We start from the raw sequence: 18,701 nt of genomic DNA on the forward strand, positions 1-18,701 counted from the left end.
TTACAAGACGTATGAGGAGAGACTTGATGACCTGAACATGTATACTTTGGAAGAAAGGAGAAACAGGGTGATATGATACAGACATTCAAATATTTGAAAAGTATAAATCCGCAAACGAACCTTTTCCGGAGGTGCGAAGGCGGTAGAACGAGAGGACATGAAATGAGATTGAAGGGGGGCAGACAAGAAAAATGTCAGGAAGTATTTTTTCACGGAGAGAGTAGTGGATGCTTGGAATGCCCTCCCGCGGGAGGTGGTGGAAATGAAAACGGTAACAGAATTCAAACACTCGTAGGATAAACATAAAGGAATCCTGTTCAGAAGGAATGGATCCTAAGGAACTCAGCCGAGATTGGGTGGCAGAGCCGATGGCGGGAGGTGGGGATAGTGCTGGGCAGACTTATACGGTCTGTGCCAGAGCCGGTTGTGGGAGGCGGGGACAGTGCTGGGCAGACTTACACGGTCTGTGCCCTGAAAAGGACAGGTACAAATCAAGGTAAGGTATACACAAAAAGTAGCACATATGAGTTTATCTTGTTGGGCACACTGGATGGACCGTGCAGGTCTTTTTCTGCCGTCATTTACTATGTATTTACCAAAAGAACTGCATTCTATTGTAAGCAAGATGTCTATATTTTACAAAAACATGTGTCCTGTACAGAGAGGAAATTATGAAAATGACGGAGAGGGTTGCAGAGGTAGATGTAAAAGAAATACCGGGGGCGGGGCGGCGACTTTAAGGAATTGTATAGACCCATTCCAATACATCACACTCGTTTCCATGTGTATGGCCATATTCAGATTCATGTGTTTAAAATCAAAAACCAAAGCTGCCGGTGGTTGACGATTATCATTGGCAGACCAAAAGATATTCAACCACCAGTATCCATTGGCTGATGTTCACTGAGGACAAAGAACACGTACAAATCAGGCATGTTCTAAAGGGAAGAGAAATGCAGATGGTCGACTACTTTCTCAACAAAGAGCATTTAACAGGTGCTTTTACCATATGTCCCGCTAGAGCTGTACAAGGTTCTTGACGCTTTACAAGAACACTGCCTTTATCGTGACACAGACTCTGAGATTTTTGTAAGTAAGGAGGTTGAGTGGGGTCCTCCTTTGGGCGACTATTTAGGTGAATTAACGAGCGAGATCCCTAAGGATGAGCATCTCACAGAGTTTGTCTCGGCCGGTTCTAAAACATACGGATACAGGCTATCTAGCGGTGAGACCTGTCTGAAGGTAAAAGGCATCAAACTCAACAGAGAGAAAATAAATTTTTGCAGTTATGCATTACGATCTTAGGGTGCCACTGAATAAAAAAACTAAGACATCCATTCAGTGAAAAGCGAAAATCAAAACAAGGCCCAGTGGCACACAATCTCGTGTACTTAAAAAAATTCAAAGGGCCATGTATGATAAACGGGTTTTGAGTCAAAATTTTTACATGTTGCCTTACTTAACTTTTTAAAAACATTTTATATTTACTAGATGAATACTGTTAAGGACAAAACAATCCCTTTTTAAAGTATTTATTCTGCCACTATTTTCATTGCTATTTCTTTTACTGGTGCTTTAATTAACCTTTTAAAAACTTGTCCATTTCTCAGGTGAACACTGCTAAAAGAAAATAAAAGCATTTAAGAAAAAAAAAAGTTTGCTTATCTGTAACTTTTTTCCCTAGCTCTGAAAAAACAGGGAGGAACAGAGTGCACAATCTCATACACCTGTAGGAAAAAAGGAAGATGTGTTGGTAGGAGGCTTGTGGATTCTCACACAAAAGTACAGCTTGCTTTGTTGAAAAGCTGAGAGAAACCAGGGCAACAAACCTCATACAGCTGTGGGGGTGTTTACTCTTAAAACAACTAGGCTTTTGTCTCCATGTACCCTTTAAAGCAAAGAGGAGAAGAAAGGGGCAATTCTTTTGTTTTTAAGACTAAAATGGCTGTAATTCAGTAATCAGTCTGTTGTTCTTAAGGTATCCTTTTGAAAGAAAAAAAATAACAAAAACTAATACCTATTTTTTTTCTTCTTTCTTTCCTATGAGAAAGAAGTGAAGCTGTGCATGCACAAATACATTCCGCTGATGCAGTAGGGCGTGGTGTTGGGTATTCTTTAATGTCACTTCCTGTCACGTGATCCCATCCAAGATGACAGCTAGTAGTGGAAACAGAAAGTGACGTGATGTATTCAGTTGTGGCCACCATCTTTAAAAGGGGCACAGCTATAGCATCCCTTCCCATGACATCACCAAAGGGGCAAGGTTTGGGTGGGATTTGGGATAGGACTAAGCAAATAAGGCAGGGCAAGGGATATGGCTATGCAAAAGGACCAGGGCTTGGGTGAGGATCAAGACATCAAATCCAGTGTCATCAAAAGAGACAGAGAGTGGGCATGGCTAGGGTGGTGATTTTATCAGAGGGGGCGGGATGTGGGCATAGTTTGGCATTTCCAACTGGCTGAGAACCTGGAAGTGGGCGTGACACCTATCAAAATCAAGTAATTTTGACAAATGCAGATGAGATACACTACTGCCATTCTTGTAATAGTCTTTTGTTATTATTATATTCTTTAAAATATATTCTTTGCTTTATTAGAGTTACGTGTTCTTATAATCTAGCAGAGCTTATATCAAAGGTGAACTTAGATATCTATTTGGATGCTGTATTTATTATTATTTCCAGAGTTCATATCATATTAGCGTGCATAGTTTTCGCCGTGTCTTACTACACCACCTGTGGTGAATTTTGAATATCCTCAGCATTACCTCTCAATAAGTTACTTAGGGGCCCTTTTACTAAGCCGCACGTCAATTCAGACTTATCGCCCAGCTACCACATGGCCTGGGTGGTAATTTTGTTTTTTACGCACACCGGAAAATAATGTTTATTTTCTGGCAAGCAGCAGAAACCAAGCGGTAATTGTCATTATATGTGCGTAGATGATTACAGGTTAATGCGTGAGACCTTACCGCTAACTCAATGGGTGGCAGTAAGGTCTTAGACCCAAAATGGACGTGTGCCAATTTTGATTTTGCTGCATGTCCATTTTCGGCAAGAATTTTAAAAAGGCCTTTTTTTTATAGACGTGCTGAAAATGAATTTGCGAGCGCCCAAAACACGCACCTACACTAGTGCGGTCCATTTTTCAGCGCACCTTAGTAAAAGGACCCCTTAAAGTCTTTTACAATAATAGAGGAAGAAAGACACTATACACAATCTCTTTCTCTGAAAAATATATCTCACAATACTTTCAAATACCAATACTATCACTGAAGTAAAAAAAATTCATGGGGAAAACAACGCTTAGGAGAAAACAAAAGTTGCCTCAAACATCTGAGGAGAGAAGCTCCGATTGTGGAACACTGCCTTCAAAAAGGACATGAATTTTCCTCTCTAAGAGCATGCGCAACTGAACAAATCAGAGAAGGACCCAAGAATCGCCACAGACTCCTATTGCAGAGATGTCTTTTGGATCTTTAAATTATAAAAGGAAGAACTGAGGGGGCTCAATGCTAAAATTGATTGGAGGAGTCTATTGTAGCAGTGTTAAGACACTGCTCAAGAAAGTCATCCTGATCAACTCTTCAACCTTGTTCTGGGTGTGACGCCAGCTTCTAAGCAGGGATAAGGAAGGCGCTCTGTGCCATGTTTTGGAGCCCAGTGATGTTCCAAGCAAGTAATGTAATAGAAAGCTGGCAAGTAATCATTTGAATCAATATACAATGAGTTCAGTTTTTTATAGCACACTATTATTTTTATTACATTTTCACAATTTTAAGTTTTTAATATCACATTTTGCTTTGTTGATGAACAGTTTGCACCTTGACACAGCCTGTCTGGCAAAACTTTGTCCACAGTCGGTGCAAGTGGAAGAAGAGTTGCATGAGTGCTTAAGTTTTTTTCTTTTTAAATTAAATTTATCAATATATACAAGCATATCAAACTTTTCCAAAAAGTTGGTTAAAGAATCTTAATTAACATCTCAAGAAAACATATATCTTTTTCTCTATTAACCAAACATAAGTCCACAAATGGAGTTCAAAATGTCATCGTTGAAGAATAAACATTATATAATTAAAGAGAGTTAACGGTCATGCGCATGATCCTATATATAATATTTCAAGAGCTACTTATCATTGGAGTTTCTGCTCCAACTACTCTTCTCGTTGTAATAAATGACTCCAATTGGGAGGGATCACAAAATATAAATTTTTCAGAATGGTAGTTAACTAAACATTTGCAGGGAAATTTAAGAAAGAAAGTTGCTCCCAATTGAATCGTTTCTTGTTTCTTTTGAAGAAATCTTTTCCGACGTATTTGGGTCTCCCTCGAGACATCTGGATAAACAGAGATCTTTAATCCCTTAAATAGTTTTTCTCAATTTTTATAAAACATTTTTAATATCCATATTTTGTCCGGCATTAATGCTGCCGTCACTACCAAAGTAGCTGGTACTATTTGTTCAGTATCTGAAGTTTCTAATAAAGCTGTTACATCTAAGGGTTGATTTTCCTGTGTTGGTAAATTTCTGGAAGGTAGATAGTAGACGAGCAAAGGGGGGGATACTTTCCTCCCCTATCTGAATAATTTCTTTGAAATAAGATTTTAACATCTCTTTTGGAGTCACAGATAGTAAATAAGGAAAATTTGTAAATCGTAAATTATTGTTTCTAGAATAATTCTCCAAAATTTCTGTCTTCCGTCTTAGATTTGTTAAGTCCTTAAGCATAGCATTTTGTACATCTTGAACTTTTCGAATATCCTTCTCTTGTTTTTGGACTTGAAAATTCAATAGTTTAACCTTCTCTTCTACCTATCCAAAATCTTGTTTTATCTTTTGAATCTGGGGGACTAACGCCTTCCCCAAATCAACAATCAAAGTCCAAAGACCATCTAGTGTCACTTCGGGAGGTTTAGCAGTCTGTAACATTGCAAATGAAATAGTTTCTACCTCTGTTTGCTGTATAGGAATACCTGCCAAAATTGAGGCATTTTCCTCCGCCGTCGCTGTTTCAACCGCCATGGTTAACATAGCTTCTGCTTGACTTATATTCGCTCTCGTCTTCCTACTCCTGTGACCACTTCGGAACTCATTCGGAGACACCAGCTTTGGAGAGCTAGTTCCACATGGCTGAGGCGGAGGAGGAGGTGCTCTATCATCAGGGCTCAGCGTAACTTCCAGCCCAGGACTCTCCTGTAGGCCTTCAACTACCTCGGAGACTGTCCACAGGCCGCTCACTGACGTTCTAGGATCAGGAGTCCTCTGCAAAAAAGTATCAATCGGGCCGATAGGATTTGGGGGGTTCTGCTGTTGAGAGGCTAGGGCAGCGGCTCTTCCCCTTCTCTTAGGCATAACTTCAAGTACAAGGAAACTTTTTGCGAGAGCTCAAACACACGTCCGATTCACTCGGCAGCCATTTTGAACCCCATGAGTGTAAGTTAAGTTCAAATGTTTTAACATCATCACATTTTGTTTGGGATCCATGGAAGCTTGTTTCACTGAAGCTTTAACAAATTAATTCGCAAGGGTTTTTTTTATGCCTACGAAGTGATTTTACCCTGTACAATCCTATCATATTTGCTTCTGTTATACAGAAGTGGAGAAAGGGTTCTGAGGCTTTTTACCCCTATGAGGTTTTTTTCTGTACTCCAAGGACAATATTGAAATTTGAAAGTATTGTGAGCTATATTTTTCAGAGAAAGAGTATTTTGAAGATTGGATACCCTCACATTACTACATAGTCTGGCACCCTCTGTGTTAAAATACATAAGGACTAAGTAAGTGATGGCAAAGACCTGAATGGTCCATCCAGTCTGCCCAACAGTCACATTCATTCTCAATTCAAGATTAAATCAACAATGAACATGACCTTATATACTTGATCATGGTCTTTCTTTGTTGTTTCAGGAACACAGACCCTAGAAAGAGAAGATTGCCACCTGGAAGGAGCACATCACCTTAGTATGGGAAAAAGTGATCCTGTAGACAAGACCCATATGCTGGGTGATGCAATTTCCTTTTGCATAGAGATGTCACTTCAAAGTCATAAGCTGCAGCACATGACAATTCAGTCACTAGGAATTTAGATGGCTGGATGGCTAGCAAGCCTGAGAATCACTTGCTAACTTGCCTGCTTGATTCCAAGGTGTTGGACTTCAGTTCAATTTTACTTAATGCTGGGGAGGGGCTGGCTGTCTTGTTACATATGGTTATCAACAACATAGGAAAGTACAGGAGGAAGATTCTGGAAGACAAATTTAGGCTTTTAGGGGAAAGGTTGAGAAATCAAAAATGTCTACAATAGCTTTCCCAGAAATGCTTCTCTTCCATGCGAAGAACCCAATGAGCTCCAGATTTTCAATACATGGATGAAATGGTGGTATACAAAAGAGGGATTTAGATTTTCTAAGGACTAAGTAATATTCTAGAGAAGTCCATTCTGTAGGAATGGACTGCATCTTTACCAAGTTAGAACCAGGCTGTTGGTGCTGACCATTAAAAAAAAATATATATTTTTTAAATGGTTTTAATAAAGAACAAATATAGATAAATGATTCCAAATTACCCCTGTCTATGGCTATGCAGATAGTAAATACAAATAAAAATGTTCTTTAAATAATCTATATGCAAAAGACAAAGAGGAGAGAAATGGATAAATAGGCTGTGTTGCGTTTTGAAAGAGTATTTTGGGCAGTGTGAGTATGCTCAGTTAACTACTGGTGAAGTTAGTGATGTGTATAAAAAATACTGGATGTTGTCTGAAGTTATCAAATATACTTAGAGATCAATTTTCAGTAAGCCACTAAATAGCAAAGATAACTAGGTAAGTTTACTTGTATCCTAGATTTTAACTAAGGGGATCTTTTAAAGCTTAGCACTGACTAAACAGACGGACATTACCGTGTTGTAGGGATATTTACCTGAGATCTCACCTTTGCTGTTCTTGGCCTATACAAGCCTCAACCATTCTTCTAACAAAATGGTTTCTAAAGCCTTGTGAGTAACCATCAGAATCCAGCTTGGTTACAGAGAGGAAAATTACTGCTTAGCAGCCTGATTACTTCATCCAAGGACATATTCTCTGTATTGCCAATTAGTCCCGTTATCTCCTGGGAACGTTGGGGGAGAGAAGCTCTCGGCTACAGGAATATGCAATCATCCTGGAGGATCTGAGCTAATGAGGAGTTGGCATGACATCTATAACAACGGGTTGCTTCTAGAACATGCAGGTGGCTGGACATGATGTCATTGGTCCATAGGTATCACCTGACGATGGGATACCAGGGATTCAGAGTGAAGAAAGTTCAGTTAAGAGAGTGAAAAAAATCACCAGAAGAGTGGACAGGTGAACAGAACGCTCTGAGGAGCCAGAGACTGTTTTTTCTAACCTCAGAGGACTTGCATACCTTGTAGCAAGTTCCTAGGTTCTCTCAGCTACAACAAGACCTATTCTACTGACTGTGCCCAGACATTCATAATAAACTTCGGACCTTATCTCAGGACTGAGAGACTCGCTGATAAATCAGCTCGAGACTCTGAAGGAAACATCCGCTTCTCTATCCTTTGGTTTGTGACAGACTGGCAAGGTGAGATACAGGATATATTTCCTATAGTCACGGGGAATTAGTTCTTTGTTATTTGCTGACAGATAGGTTTACGTCAGAACTCCTGGTCCTGTGTATTTAGCTGGTAACTAGGTATTTTGCATAAGATGTGTAATAAGTTCTCATGTAATACATTAGGATTATCATATTGTATTTAGTCTGGTGATCATATATTTTAGAGCATTATTTTTGTATTGGCATTGCAATTTGCTACAGAACTATTTTTATATCTATACTTTGTAATAAATCTAATATATATTCTATCTGTGGCTTCAGTTCTTTCTTACAGCACTGCTAATCTAGCATGTTAGGCTGATTATAGAGGTACGCCCCTAGACCAGAGTTCGGTTCGTTGCCCATCTGGTAATGTTATCTGATAAGTACCTCTGAGCTACCCTTATAGTGTACTAAATGCTGTGCATCCTATTATATTCCTATGGGCTCTGTGGCACTTAGTGAACACAGTATGTCAATTAGTGCATGCTATGCTGTAGTAAAAGGGCCCCTTAATTTGCTAATTTTCTCAGAAAACTTTCTTACTTAACCTAGTACTGTCCAATGGAATAACCTTAAAAGTAGCCAAAGAGTCAAGGGTCCTAGATATCACATTAGACTCTTCTCTAAGCTTTGAGGCTCAAATCAGTCTAGCCTGGAAGAAATCCCTCTTTTGAATGCACAAACTAAGGCTGACACGCTCTTATTTCCAAAAACCGCATTTCGCATTGTTGGTCCAGATGCTGATCATTTCCAACTTAGATTATTGCAATTCCTTATACATTGGTTTAGACAACAAACTGCTCACTAAATTACAGTTTATGCAGAACACATAAGTACAGCTGAATTTCCATTTAAGGAACTTCGAAAGTGTTTCTGACTACCTGAGAAACTTGCACTGGCTATGCATTCAAGCACGAATCATCTTCAAATCAATCTGCTTTGTATTCCAAGTTCTTCTCTCAATGCTACTACAAATCGAACAGGCTGTGTGACAGTATGCTACTGAAATATCCAGCTTTAAATAACATAAGATTCAAATATCAGGTAAACTCTATGTTCTCCCACTGTGTCATTGCTAATTGGAATTCCCTTCCAGTTGCAGCCTAAAATGAATCAAACTACGAGACCGCGAAAGAAAGTGAAGACTGACAAATTCTAAATCGTTATCCCTACAAAACCTAGAACCTAACTCTTGCAGCTATGCAATTCTGAAACCTCCACTCCCCATAATTCTGTAACTCTTAGTTTGTCTCTTTGTTCTTCTGCCTCTGATTAACTTCTACTTTGTAAACTGCCTCAAACGTCCAGCTGAGATTTGTGTGGTATATAAACTGCAGATCAGATTAGAAAACTATTTACCAAAGCAGTCACAATCAGAAGTGACCTAAACATTATTTAGCAGAGATATTTGATGCAATTATCCTCTATATGAAAATATTTTCTACAGCTATTCTTTTATGAGATAACTAGCCGTTAAGCCCGTTAAAACGGGCGAGATTTCCAGCTACCCTCCTCGCCGCCGCTCCCTCCCCCCTCCATGCCAGGCCCCCTGCACTGACCTGACAGCGCCTCTCACCTCCGTGTGAAAGTGCTGCAGGCAGCAGCAGATCGCTCTGCTGCTGCCTGCAGCGCTTCCACACGGAGGTGAGAAGCGCTGTCAGGTCAGTGCAGGGGGCCCGGCACGGAGGGGAGCAGGAGCGGCGGCGAGGATGGGGGGGGGTGGAGGTTGGTGCACGCAATGTTCGTTTTCAGGCGGCAGCGGCAGCATCCGACAGTCTGCCTCCGTTTCCCTCTCTGTTCTGCCCTCTGACGTCATCACATCTTGACGCAAGGGCAGGACAGAGAGGGAAGTCTCTACTGCGCATTTGCAGGTGAGTCGGTCACTTGCCATTTATATGTTTGATTAACACAAACTGAAGGCCCATTTTGCAAGGAACATAGAGGTAGAGCCTTTTGTAAAAATACATATAACTTTATCGGCAAATACACATGTACATATGCTAGTATGTACAACAGAAGCAGCCATTTCACAAACCTACAAACATGCAAAAAAAAAATCATCTTCTCTCAGCATCTTTCATTTATAGACGCTGTCAACAAGCAGAACTGAGTTTGGAACACAAACAGGTGCTATCACATAATGGTGCCACAACAAACTGCTCTGATAAAGCTCAGAACTCCAGTGTAAATATGCAAATGCGTGGATCTTTTTACATTCTTCCTTTACAAAATAAGACTATGGCACTTATCTTATAATCCTCGTTCATGATATGGAAATCCATATGGCCCTATATCCCTGTTCATGTTGCAAACACATTCAAACCACCATTTTCGAAAAGGGGTGTGAGGAATGGACATTCATGAAAGAGGCATGGATGAGGCACTATAAGGATGTGGACAGGGAGGTACCAAGGGATATATGTCCACCCATGATTACATTTAGTATGGCAACATCGAGGTCAAGAAATACAGATGTTAGTATTTAAACCTGGTATAAGAAACGTCCACAAGCCACCACAGTGTCTTTTTGGGGTCGTTTGCATTATTCTTGAATAGAGGAAAAGGAAATCAAATGTGTGGTCTGATAATCCCATAGGTTTCTTTTATGTCTCTTATTTTACATCTCTTACAATAGAAGGTTCTATGTCCCTGGCAGATGGCTTTACTTACCAGGGTCTCAATATAAAATAATGGAAAAAATTCAATAATATACTTTCTTACCTGTCATAGCACTTTCCATGCAGCAAAGACTTTGCATAACTATCAAGAGACATCACTGGGTCCTCTTTCCTGTAGCCTTGTTCTGTATCATCCAGTGTTACAAAGAAAGCAGCTCTCTCAATTGCATCCAGACTCTGCTTGTTCTTCCCACTTCCAAAGTATGATTTACGAACCTTTGCCCAAGGCACTCTGCAATAGCAACAAAAAAGAGATTCAAGCAAGTCTCTGATGTTTGCCCAGAAAAAGCACAGAATCAATACTACTGTCACTTATTCCTACAGTACTACCAGACAATACACAAAAGTATTTATATTATATCCAAGTAATGTTATGTTTATTTACAATTAAGCAAAGCAGTGTGCAATAAAACAAATCACATATGATACCTTTTTAGAAGAAATGAATAAAAATGAAAATGTTCTAGGAAAAAAAAAAAAATCACATAAAATGATACATTCAATAAAAAAATGACCTCTCGACTAAACAAGAGTGTTTATAAAAACAAACAAAAAAACCCCATACACATAACATACTACGGCCAAAAAAAGCAAAAGTTACTCAACTATACAGATCGTAAAATAAAGACACCATTTTTGATTTACATCCAGTTAGGGTCCCCTGTGATTCTATTTTGATTCATTCAGTATCATGGACTGATCATTTCTGATCAACTTCTCCTTAAAATATGATCAGCTTGTTTCGATGAATAAAATGAGGAAGGTTTGCTCTCACAATTTGAAAGCTATTAACTGCTGGTCCATAGTCTCATTATGTAATGATGAAAATGAAGATTTTGCAAACTTGTCATTATTTTAAGGGCACTTTTACTAAGCTGTAGTAAAACGTGGACTTAGCATGTACTTATGCAGGTTTTTCCTGCACGCTAACGCCATTTTTATTGCAGTCATAAAAATGGCCTTTTTGCATTTTTTATATTAACTGCCATGCGCTAATGTTGTTATTAGCACGTAGCCATTAAAAAAATATTACCCAATGAAGTTACATCGTAATTTTTAAAATTCATGCAACAGTGGTCTTAAATATATTTTGGATTTTTCTGACCTTTGACCTGTGGTGCGAGGTATAAAACCGATGATTTACAGGAGTAAGATAGACTCACTCTTCTAACCCTGAGAAGTAGAAATGCTGCCCGTTTGAAGTGGTGTCTGTGAGTAACCTATGGCTGCTTCTTAATCCTTTTGACTTGGTTAATTTGCTCGAACTGTTTTTAAAAACCCATTTGTATTATTGTTCTTGTGATTTTAGGCTGTTTGGATAGCAATTTTTAATTATTAGGTGAAGTCTGTCAATGTCCCCTTTTAGCTAGGTGTCCTTTTAGGTATTTCTTAATTATGTTTGCATCAGCACAGAACACTGCTTGTTTTTATAGCACATCTGCTTTTACACTGAATACTGATGAAATTTCAGTGTAACGTTAATCATCATTTATGCATGTTTTATCACATATAATACTTAAGACCACTGTTACACGAACTCGTAGTGGTTTGATTAATCTGTTCTGGCTCCTCCATGCACATATCCACATTGAAAGCACGTACTGTACATGCAGATTCTTCTTATGAAAGTATTTTATTTGCCATTGTGTATGTCTATTAGTGTAATTTTGGTTTGTCATTTTAAAATTCTTTATTTTTAAATCGATGATTATTATAATTTATTATTCTATGTTTCTGTTTAGTTTTTATTCCAATGCAGCCTGTAGGTGAAACGTGGCCATGTCAGTTACTCATTCTAATAAATCATTTCTCTATTTTTAAATTATTGATGTGCTTTGTATGTTTTTCTGTTCACTTTGCATTTGTCCACATTAAATTTCATCTGCCATTTGGATACCCAGTCATAGTTTTCTAAGGACTTCTTGCAATTTTTCAGTCTGCATGTATTTTAACTTTGAATAGTTTTGTGTCCTCTGCAAATTTAATCACCTCACTTGTTGTTCTGTTTAATAGTAGTGGTCCCAGTACAGATTCCTGCAGCAACTCTACTATTCACCCGCCTCTATTTAGAAAAATGGCCATTTAAACATTTCTATTTTTCTGTCCAATAACCACTTCCTAATCCACAGAAGGACACTGCCTCCTATCCCATGATTTTTTAATTTTCTTAGGAGTCTCTCATGAGGAACTATGTCAAAAGCTTTCTGAAAATCTAGATATACTACATCTACTGGCTCACCTTTATCCACATATTTATTCACACCTTCAAAGAAATAATAATGCTCAGGGTGCTGTTTTGTCTAGGAAGGATCTTGTGTGACCATCTGGAAATTAGTTTGTAAACATTAGATTCTGTGGTCCATCTTGTTAAGAATATTTTTTACTTCTAGTTTTGAAAAAAAAATGTTTTAAGAGTTGTACTTTATTACTTTTACTTCTTTATCTATTTTTAGATAAGGCTTTCTACTTCTACTTCACTAATTTTGAAGGCAATACTTTTACTTAAGAACATTTAAAAAGTAACAAACCCATCACTGGGGACTACATCTGCCCTTTTCCAGTTCCCTGAGACTATTCCTGATGCTAAATAACACGTAGTTAAATTAATCAGGCAATAGAGCCACCAGAACTTCTTTAATGTCCTTCCATATCCTCAGATGTATCCTATCTGGTCCTATTGCTCTATCTTTAGTTTAGCTAACTCCTCACAAGCACAGTCTACTGAAAATCATTTGAGGTCTACCCCACTTCCACTCCTGTGTGTTTGTTTGCAGTCCTACCATGTCCCTTTATCTGTTAACAGAGAAAATAAATATTTGTTAAGAAAAAATTCTGGGCCTGACTTGATTCTCTCCTTAATTCAAACCCCAGATTCTGTCCTTCAGTCATCATTCTTTGCCCTTCACAGGATAGAAACATAGAAACATGAAGGCATATAAAGGCCAAATGACCCATCCAGTCTGCCCATCCTCTGTAACCCCTAATTCTTCCTTTTCCTAAGGGATCCCACGTGCTTATCCCATGCCTTCTTAAATTCTGATACATTCCTCGACTCCACAACCTCCACCAGGACACCATTCCACGCTCCCAGCACCCTTTCCATGAAATAATACTTTCTTAGGTTCCTCCTGAGCCCTCTTAACTTCATCGTATGCCCCCTTGTCCTGAGTTTTCCTTCAGTTGAAAAGGGCTCACTTCTTGTACATTAATGCCGTTGAGATATTTAAACGTCTCTATCACATCTCCTCTCTCCCAGCATATACATGTTGAAGTTCATAAGCCTGTCCCTATATTTTTTGTGTTCGAGACCGCTTACTAATTTTGTAGCCGCCCTCTGGATTGACTCCATCTTGTTTATATCTTTTCGTAGGTGCGGTCTCCAGAACTGCACACAAATACTACTCTAAATGGGGTTCACCAGAGACTTATACAAGGGCACTATCACCTCCTTTTTCCTGCAGGTCATCCCTCTCTTTAAGCACTCAACCATCCTTCTGGTTTGACCATCACTTTTTCTACCTGTTTGGAAGCTTTAAGATCATCAGACACAATCACCCCCATGTCCCGCTCTTCCTTCGTTCACAGAAGCATTTCACTCCCTATATTGTACCGTTCCCTCAGATTCTTGTGACCCAAGTGCATGACCCTGTATTTTTAAGTATTAAATCTTACTTGTCAAATATCGGACCATTCCTCCTTTACTAGATCCTATCCTCATGTCATTCACACTCTCCAAGGAGTCCACCCTGTTGCAGAGTTTGGTATCATCCGCAAAGATACAAACCTTACCAGACAGCCCTTCCACAATATCGCTCATAAAGATGTTAAAAAGAGCAGCCCAAGGACCGATCCCTGCAGCACTCTACTGATAACATCCATTTCTTCAGAGCAAGCTCCATTTACCACTACCCTCTGTCTCCTTCCTTTCAACCAATTTTTAACCCAATCAGTTACTCTAGGTCCCATACCGAGGGAAGTCAATTTATCAGTCGCCTTTGCGCAACCGTGTCAAAGGCTTTGCTGAAATCTAAGTATACCACATCTAGCGCCCCTCCCATGTCCAACTGTTTGGTCACCCACTTGAAGAAATCAGTCAGATTCGTCTGACATGACCTGCCACTAGTGAAGTCATGCTGCCCCACGCTCTGCAGTCCATTTAAATTTTAGAAACCTCACAACCCTCCGCTTTAGTAGCTTTTCCATTAGTTTACTCACCACTGAGGTCAGACTGACAGGTCTGTAATTCCCAACCACCTCCTTACTTCCATTCTTGTGCAAAGGAACCACATTCGACCTTCTCCAGTCCTCTGGGACCACTCCAGTCTTTAAGGAAGCAATGAAGAGGTCAGTCAGGGGAGCCACCAAGCCAGAACATCTCTGAGTTCCTTAAGCACCCTTGGGTGTATCCCATTAGGCCCCATCACTTTGTCTACTTTTAGTTTAGCTAGCTCTTCAAGAACACAGTCCTCTGTGAAAGGGTCTTGGTCTACAAAACATCCATCCCCTTTAGCACTTGTTTTCTGCAGTCCTACCCCTGGCCTTTCATCTGTGAACACAGAGCAGACATAATTGTTAAGCAGTTCAGCTTTATCCTTATCTTCCACATATTCCTCCCCCTCAGCTTTGAGCCTCACAATGCTATTATGGAACTTCCTGTCATATATCTGAAAAAGGTCTTATCCCCCAATTTTACCATATTAGCTATCTTTTCTTCCATTTGCATCTTCGCTTTCCTGATAGCTTTTCCAGATTCTCTTTGCTTATCCAGATATTCTTGCCTGTCTTCATCGTTTTAAATCGTCTTATAGCATGTGAAGGCTACCTGTTTCTATGTTTCCATGAATTCTACTTTATCCTCATCAAGTTGTACATATTCCACCCCTTCACCTTTGAGTCTCACAACATCACTTTTGCAATTTCTCTTACAACTAATATAGCTGAAGAACATTTTTTCTACAAACAAAGAAGGAAAAGTCGCAGTTGAAGCCCTCTCCAGCCCACCCTAAACTGGAATGCTATATGCAGGACATAGACTGTACAAGTCAGCCCAGAACAGGACCTAATTTTTACAGCCAGAGTTCCCATCCAAGCACCCTTGACATGCAAAAACATATGCAATGCTAAGTTTTGTTTTTTATACCATTCATTTTCTAGTTAGAGATTTTCTGTGTTCATCCCATGCCTTTTTGAAATCCACCACCGTTTGCTTCACCATCTGCCTCAGGGGGGCATTCCAGGCATCAACCACCCTTTTCCATGAAAAAGAATTTTCTGACTTTACTCCTACCACCCCACAACCTCAATTCATGTCCGCTAGTTTGACCCCTTTCCCTTCTCTTGAAAATGTGTTTCTATATTAATACCTTTCAAGTATTTAAACGTCTATATCATATCTTCCCTATCCCTCCTCTCCTCTAGGGTACACATATTCTGGTCTTCCAGTCTCTTCTTATACATCTTTCGGCGCAAGCCCCATACCATTTTTGTCCCTTTCCTCCGGAATGCTTTAAGTCTTTTTACATCTTTAGCAATATATAGCCTCCAAAACTGACCTTATGAATGTTTGGAGTGAAGCCTCGGAATGTCAGTGAAGGCCTCACCAGTAATTGGGAAAGCAGCCTGTAAAGCTAAATGCATTTCTATTTGAAGATGTAACAGGTTGATTTTTTTTCCTCTCAGTTGTGCTGGAGTAAGAGAGCTGTTTAAGGCAGCCATTGTAGGCTGAGAGAAGACCTCTGAAGCTGAGGGGGACCCAAGTTAAACAGGCTGAAAGAGGGAAATGGACTGAAGGAACTCTTTAAATGCTGAGAGTTACCAAGCCTGGATTACTTTGATGCAAGTTTCTAATGGATGCACTTTGGGAGTTTATGCTGCAGTTATTGAAACCTGATACAGAGACAAATGGGTCCTTTCACTAAGGTACGCAGAAAAGTGGCCTGCGTTAGTGTAGGTGCGTGTTTTGGACGCACGCATATCATTTTTCAGCGCAACTGTAAAAAAAAAATGTCTTTTTGGGGAGGGGGGCAAAAATGGATATGTGGCAAAATGAAAATTGGCCTTCGTCCATTTTGGGTCTGAGACCTTACTGCAACCCATTCACTTAGCATTAATGTCTCAGCATTAACCGGGTGGTAATGGTCAACACACGTTTAAATGCCGATCATCGCCCGCGCACCGGAAAATAAAATTAATTTCCGGTGCGCGTAGTGGACACGTAAAAAATGAAATTACCGCCCGGGCCATGCAGTAGCTGGGCGGCAATTCCAAACTGACATGCATAGGCACCTACGTGGCTTAGTAAAAGAGTCCCAGAGTTTTGAGAGCCCATTTGTCAGTACATGAAATAGATCTGGATGAAGCTGCCATCTCTCTGATCTCATGTACAACTTTCTTTAGTCACCTTATTTTCTAACTCCTCTTACTCTCTTACCTATCGATATGTTCCATCTTTGCTTATATCCTACAATGTCAATTAAAATGTTCTATTACGTATAGGCATTGTAAGTAGTAAACTATGCCATACTTTGTATTGTAATTTGAATATTTTACTGCTGTAATTGTCTATTGCTCATGTTTTATTTATTCGTATTGTACACTATCTTGAGTGAATGCCTTCAAAAAGGCGGTAAATAAATCCTAATAAATAAAATAAATAAATGTAAGCGTATTGGGACCCTATTGCTCCAGTATTATGGATACTGAATTAGCCTTTAGTATATACTGTTCTTTGCTTTGGCAATTTTCTGTGTATCTAAGAAGGAATCCATGAGTGGTTATTTCAGAATACAAAAGAAATAATAATAATAGAAATAAATCACCTATCTCCAGCAGTCAGTGCAGCTAACTTCTCCTCATGGGGATGTGGAGCAGATGCATCATCCAGAATTCTCTGCATCTGCTGTTCAATTTCTCGTGGCTTCAACAGTCTACCATCATGGTACATCCAGACTTTGAAGTAACGTCCCTGATGGTACACAACAATATGTTTGCTGTCTTTCATATGCTGAATAGTATCTGCAAACGAAACCACACATTGCAAAGTTATTGCTGGTTACATTTTATTTCCAGTTTGAAACATGCACATTATTTGTAAAATTGGAATTAAAATATTAATTCCAATAATAGGACTCAAAAAATTAACACATTTTTTCATCCAACATATACATGGAACCTGGAAATGATGTGATACAGATGCCAACATGGTTGTAACTTATTACACTTCAGTTTTAAGCCAGAGAAATCTCATGCCCCCTTTTCTCTATTCATCTCATTCACCTCTTTCATGAGAAACTTTAACAAAAGCCTTCTAAAAATCTAGATATTCAATCGGCTCACCTTTCTCCAAATGCTTATTCACACCTTCAAAGAAATAAAGCAAACTGGTAAGGCAAGACTTCCCTCGGCTGAACCCATGATGTTTCTGTCCCATTAAACCACGTTTGTCTATGTGTTCCGTAATTTTATTTTATAATAGTTTCCACTATTTTGCCTGGTACCGATGTCAGGCTTACTGGTCTGTAATTTCCCAGATCACCCCTGGAACCCTTTTTAAAAATCGGCGTCACATTGGCCACCCTCCAATCTTCTGTGGACGATTTTAACGACAGGTTACATATTACTAATAGAAGATCAGCAATTTCATGCTTGTGTTCTGCGAGTTCCCATGGATGTATGCCATCCGGTCCATTACATCTTCCAGGTTCACCGAGATTTATTTCAGTTCCTCCGCATCACCATCACCACCCTTGAAAACCATTTCTGGTACAGGCATATATCTCTTACATCTTCTTCCGTAAAGATAGAAGCAAAGAATTCATTAGTTTCTCCGCTATGGCCTTGTCCTCCCTGAGTGGCCCTTTTGCTCCTTCATGATCTAACGGTCCAACAGATTCCCTCGCTGCCTTTCTGCTTCTGATGTATCTGAAAAAGTTGTTACTGTGAGTTTTAGCCTCTGTGGCAAGTTTCTCTTCATATTCTCTTTTAGCCTTCTTTATTAATGCTTTGCATCTGACTTCCCCAGTGCTTATGTTGCTTCATGTTTCTTCATTTGGGTCCTTTTCCATTCTTTTGAAGGAAACTCTTTTGGCTGAGGGGAGATATGATAGAGGTCTATAAAATAATGAGTGGAGTGGAACAGGTAGGCATGAATTGTTTATTCTTTCCAAAAATACTAGAACTAGGGGGCACACAATAACACTACATAGTAGTAAATTTGAAATGAATCTGAGAAAATATTTCTTCAATTAACATGTAATTAAACTCTGGAATTCTTTGCCAGAGAATGTAGTAAAAGCAGTTAACAGCAGAGTTTAAAAAAAGGTTTGGATAGCTTCCTATAAGAAAAGTCCATAAGCCATTATTAAAATGGGGAAAATCCACTGCTTATTTCTAGGATAAAACAAACAATTGTGCCTGTGCT

At 39.3% G+C, this 18,701-nt stretch overlaps 1 protein-coding gene across 1 annotated transcript in view; it reads right to left on the bottom strand.

Annotated features, from left to right (window-relative positions):
• CPT1A (carnitine palmitoyltransferase 1A) overlaps positions 1-18,701 on the bottom strand; it is a 254,233-nt gene that overhangs the window by 87,402 nt on the left and 148,130 nt on the right. Inside the window, 2 exon segments of the mRNA XM_030201306.1 lie at positions 10,326-10,514; positions 17,101-17,296. Of these exon segments, the coding sequence (XP_030057166.1) occupies positions 10,326-10,514; positions 17,101-17,296 (385 nt within the window).

Source organism: Microcaecilia unicolor, chromosome 4 (assembly GCF_901765095.1).
Source record: "Microcaecilia unicolor chromosome 4, aMicUni1.1, whole genome shotgun sequence".
Taxonomy (NCBI): Eukaryota; Metazoa; Chordata; class Amphibia; order Gymnophiona; family Siphonopidae; genus Microcaecilia; species Microcaecilia unicolor.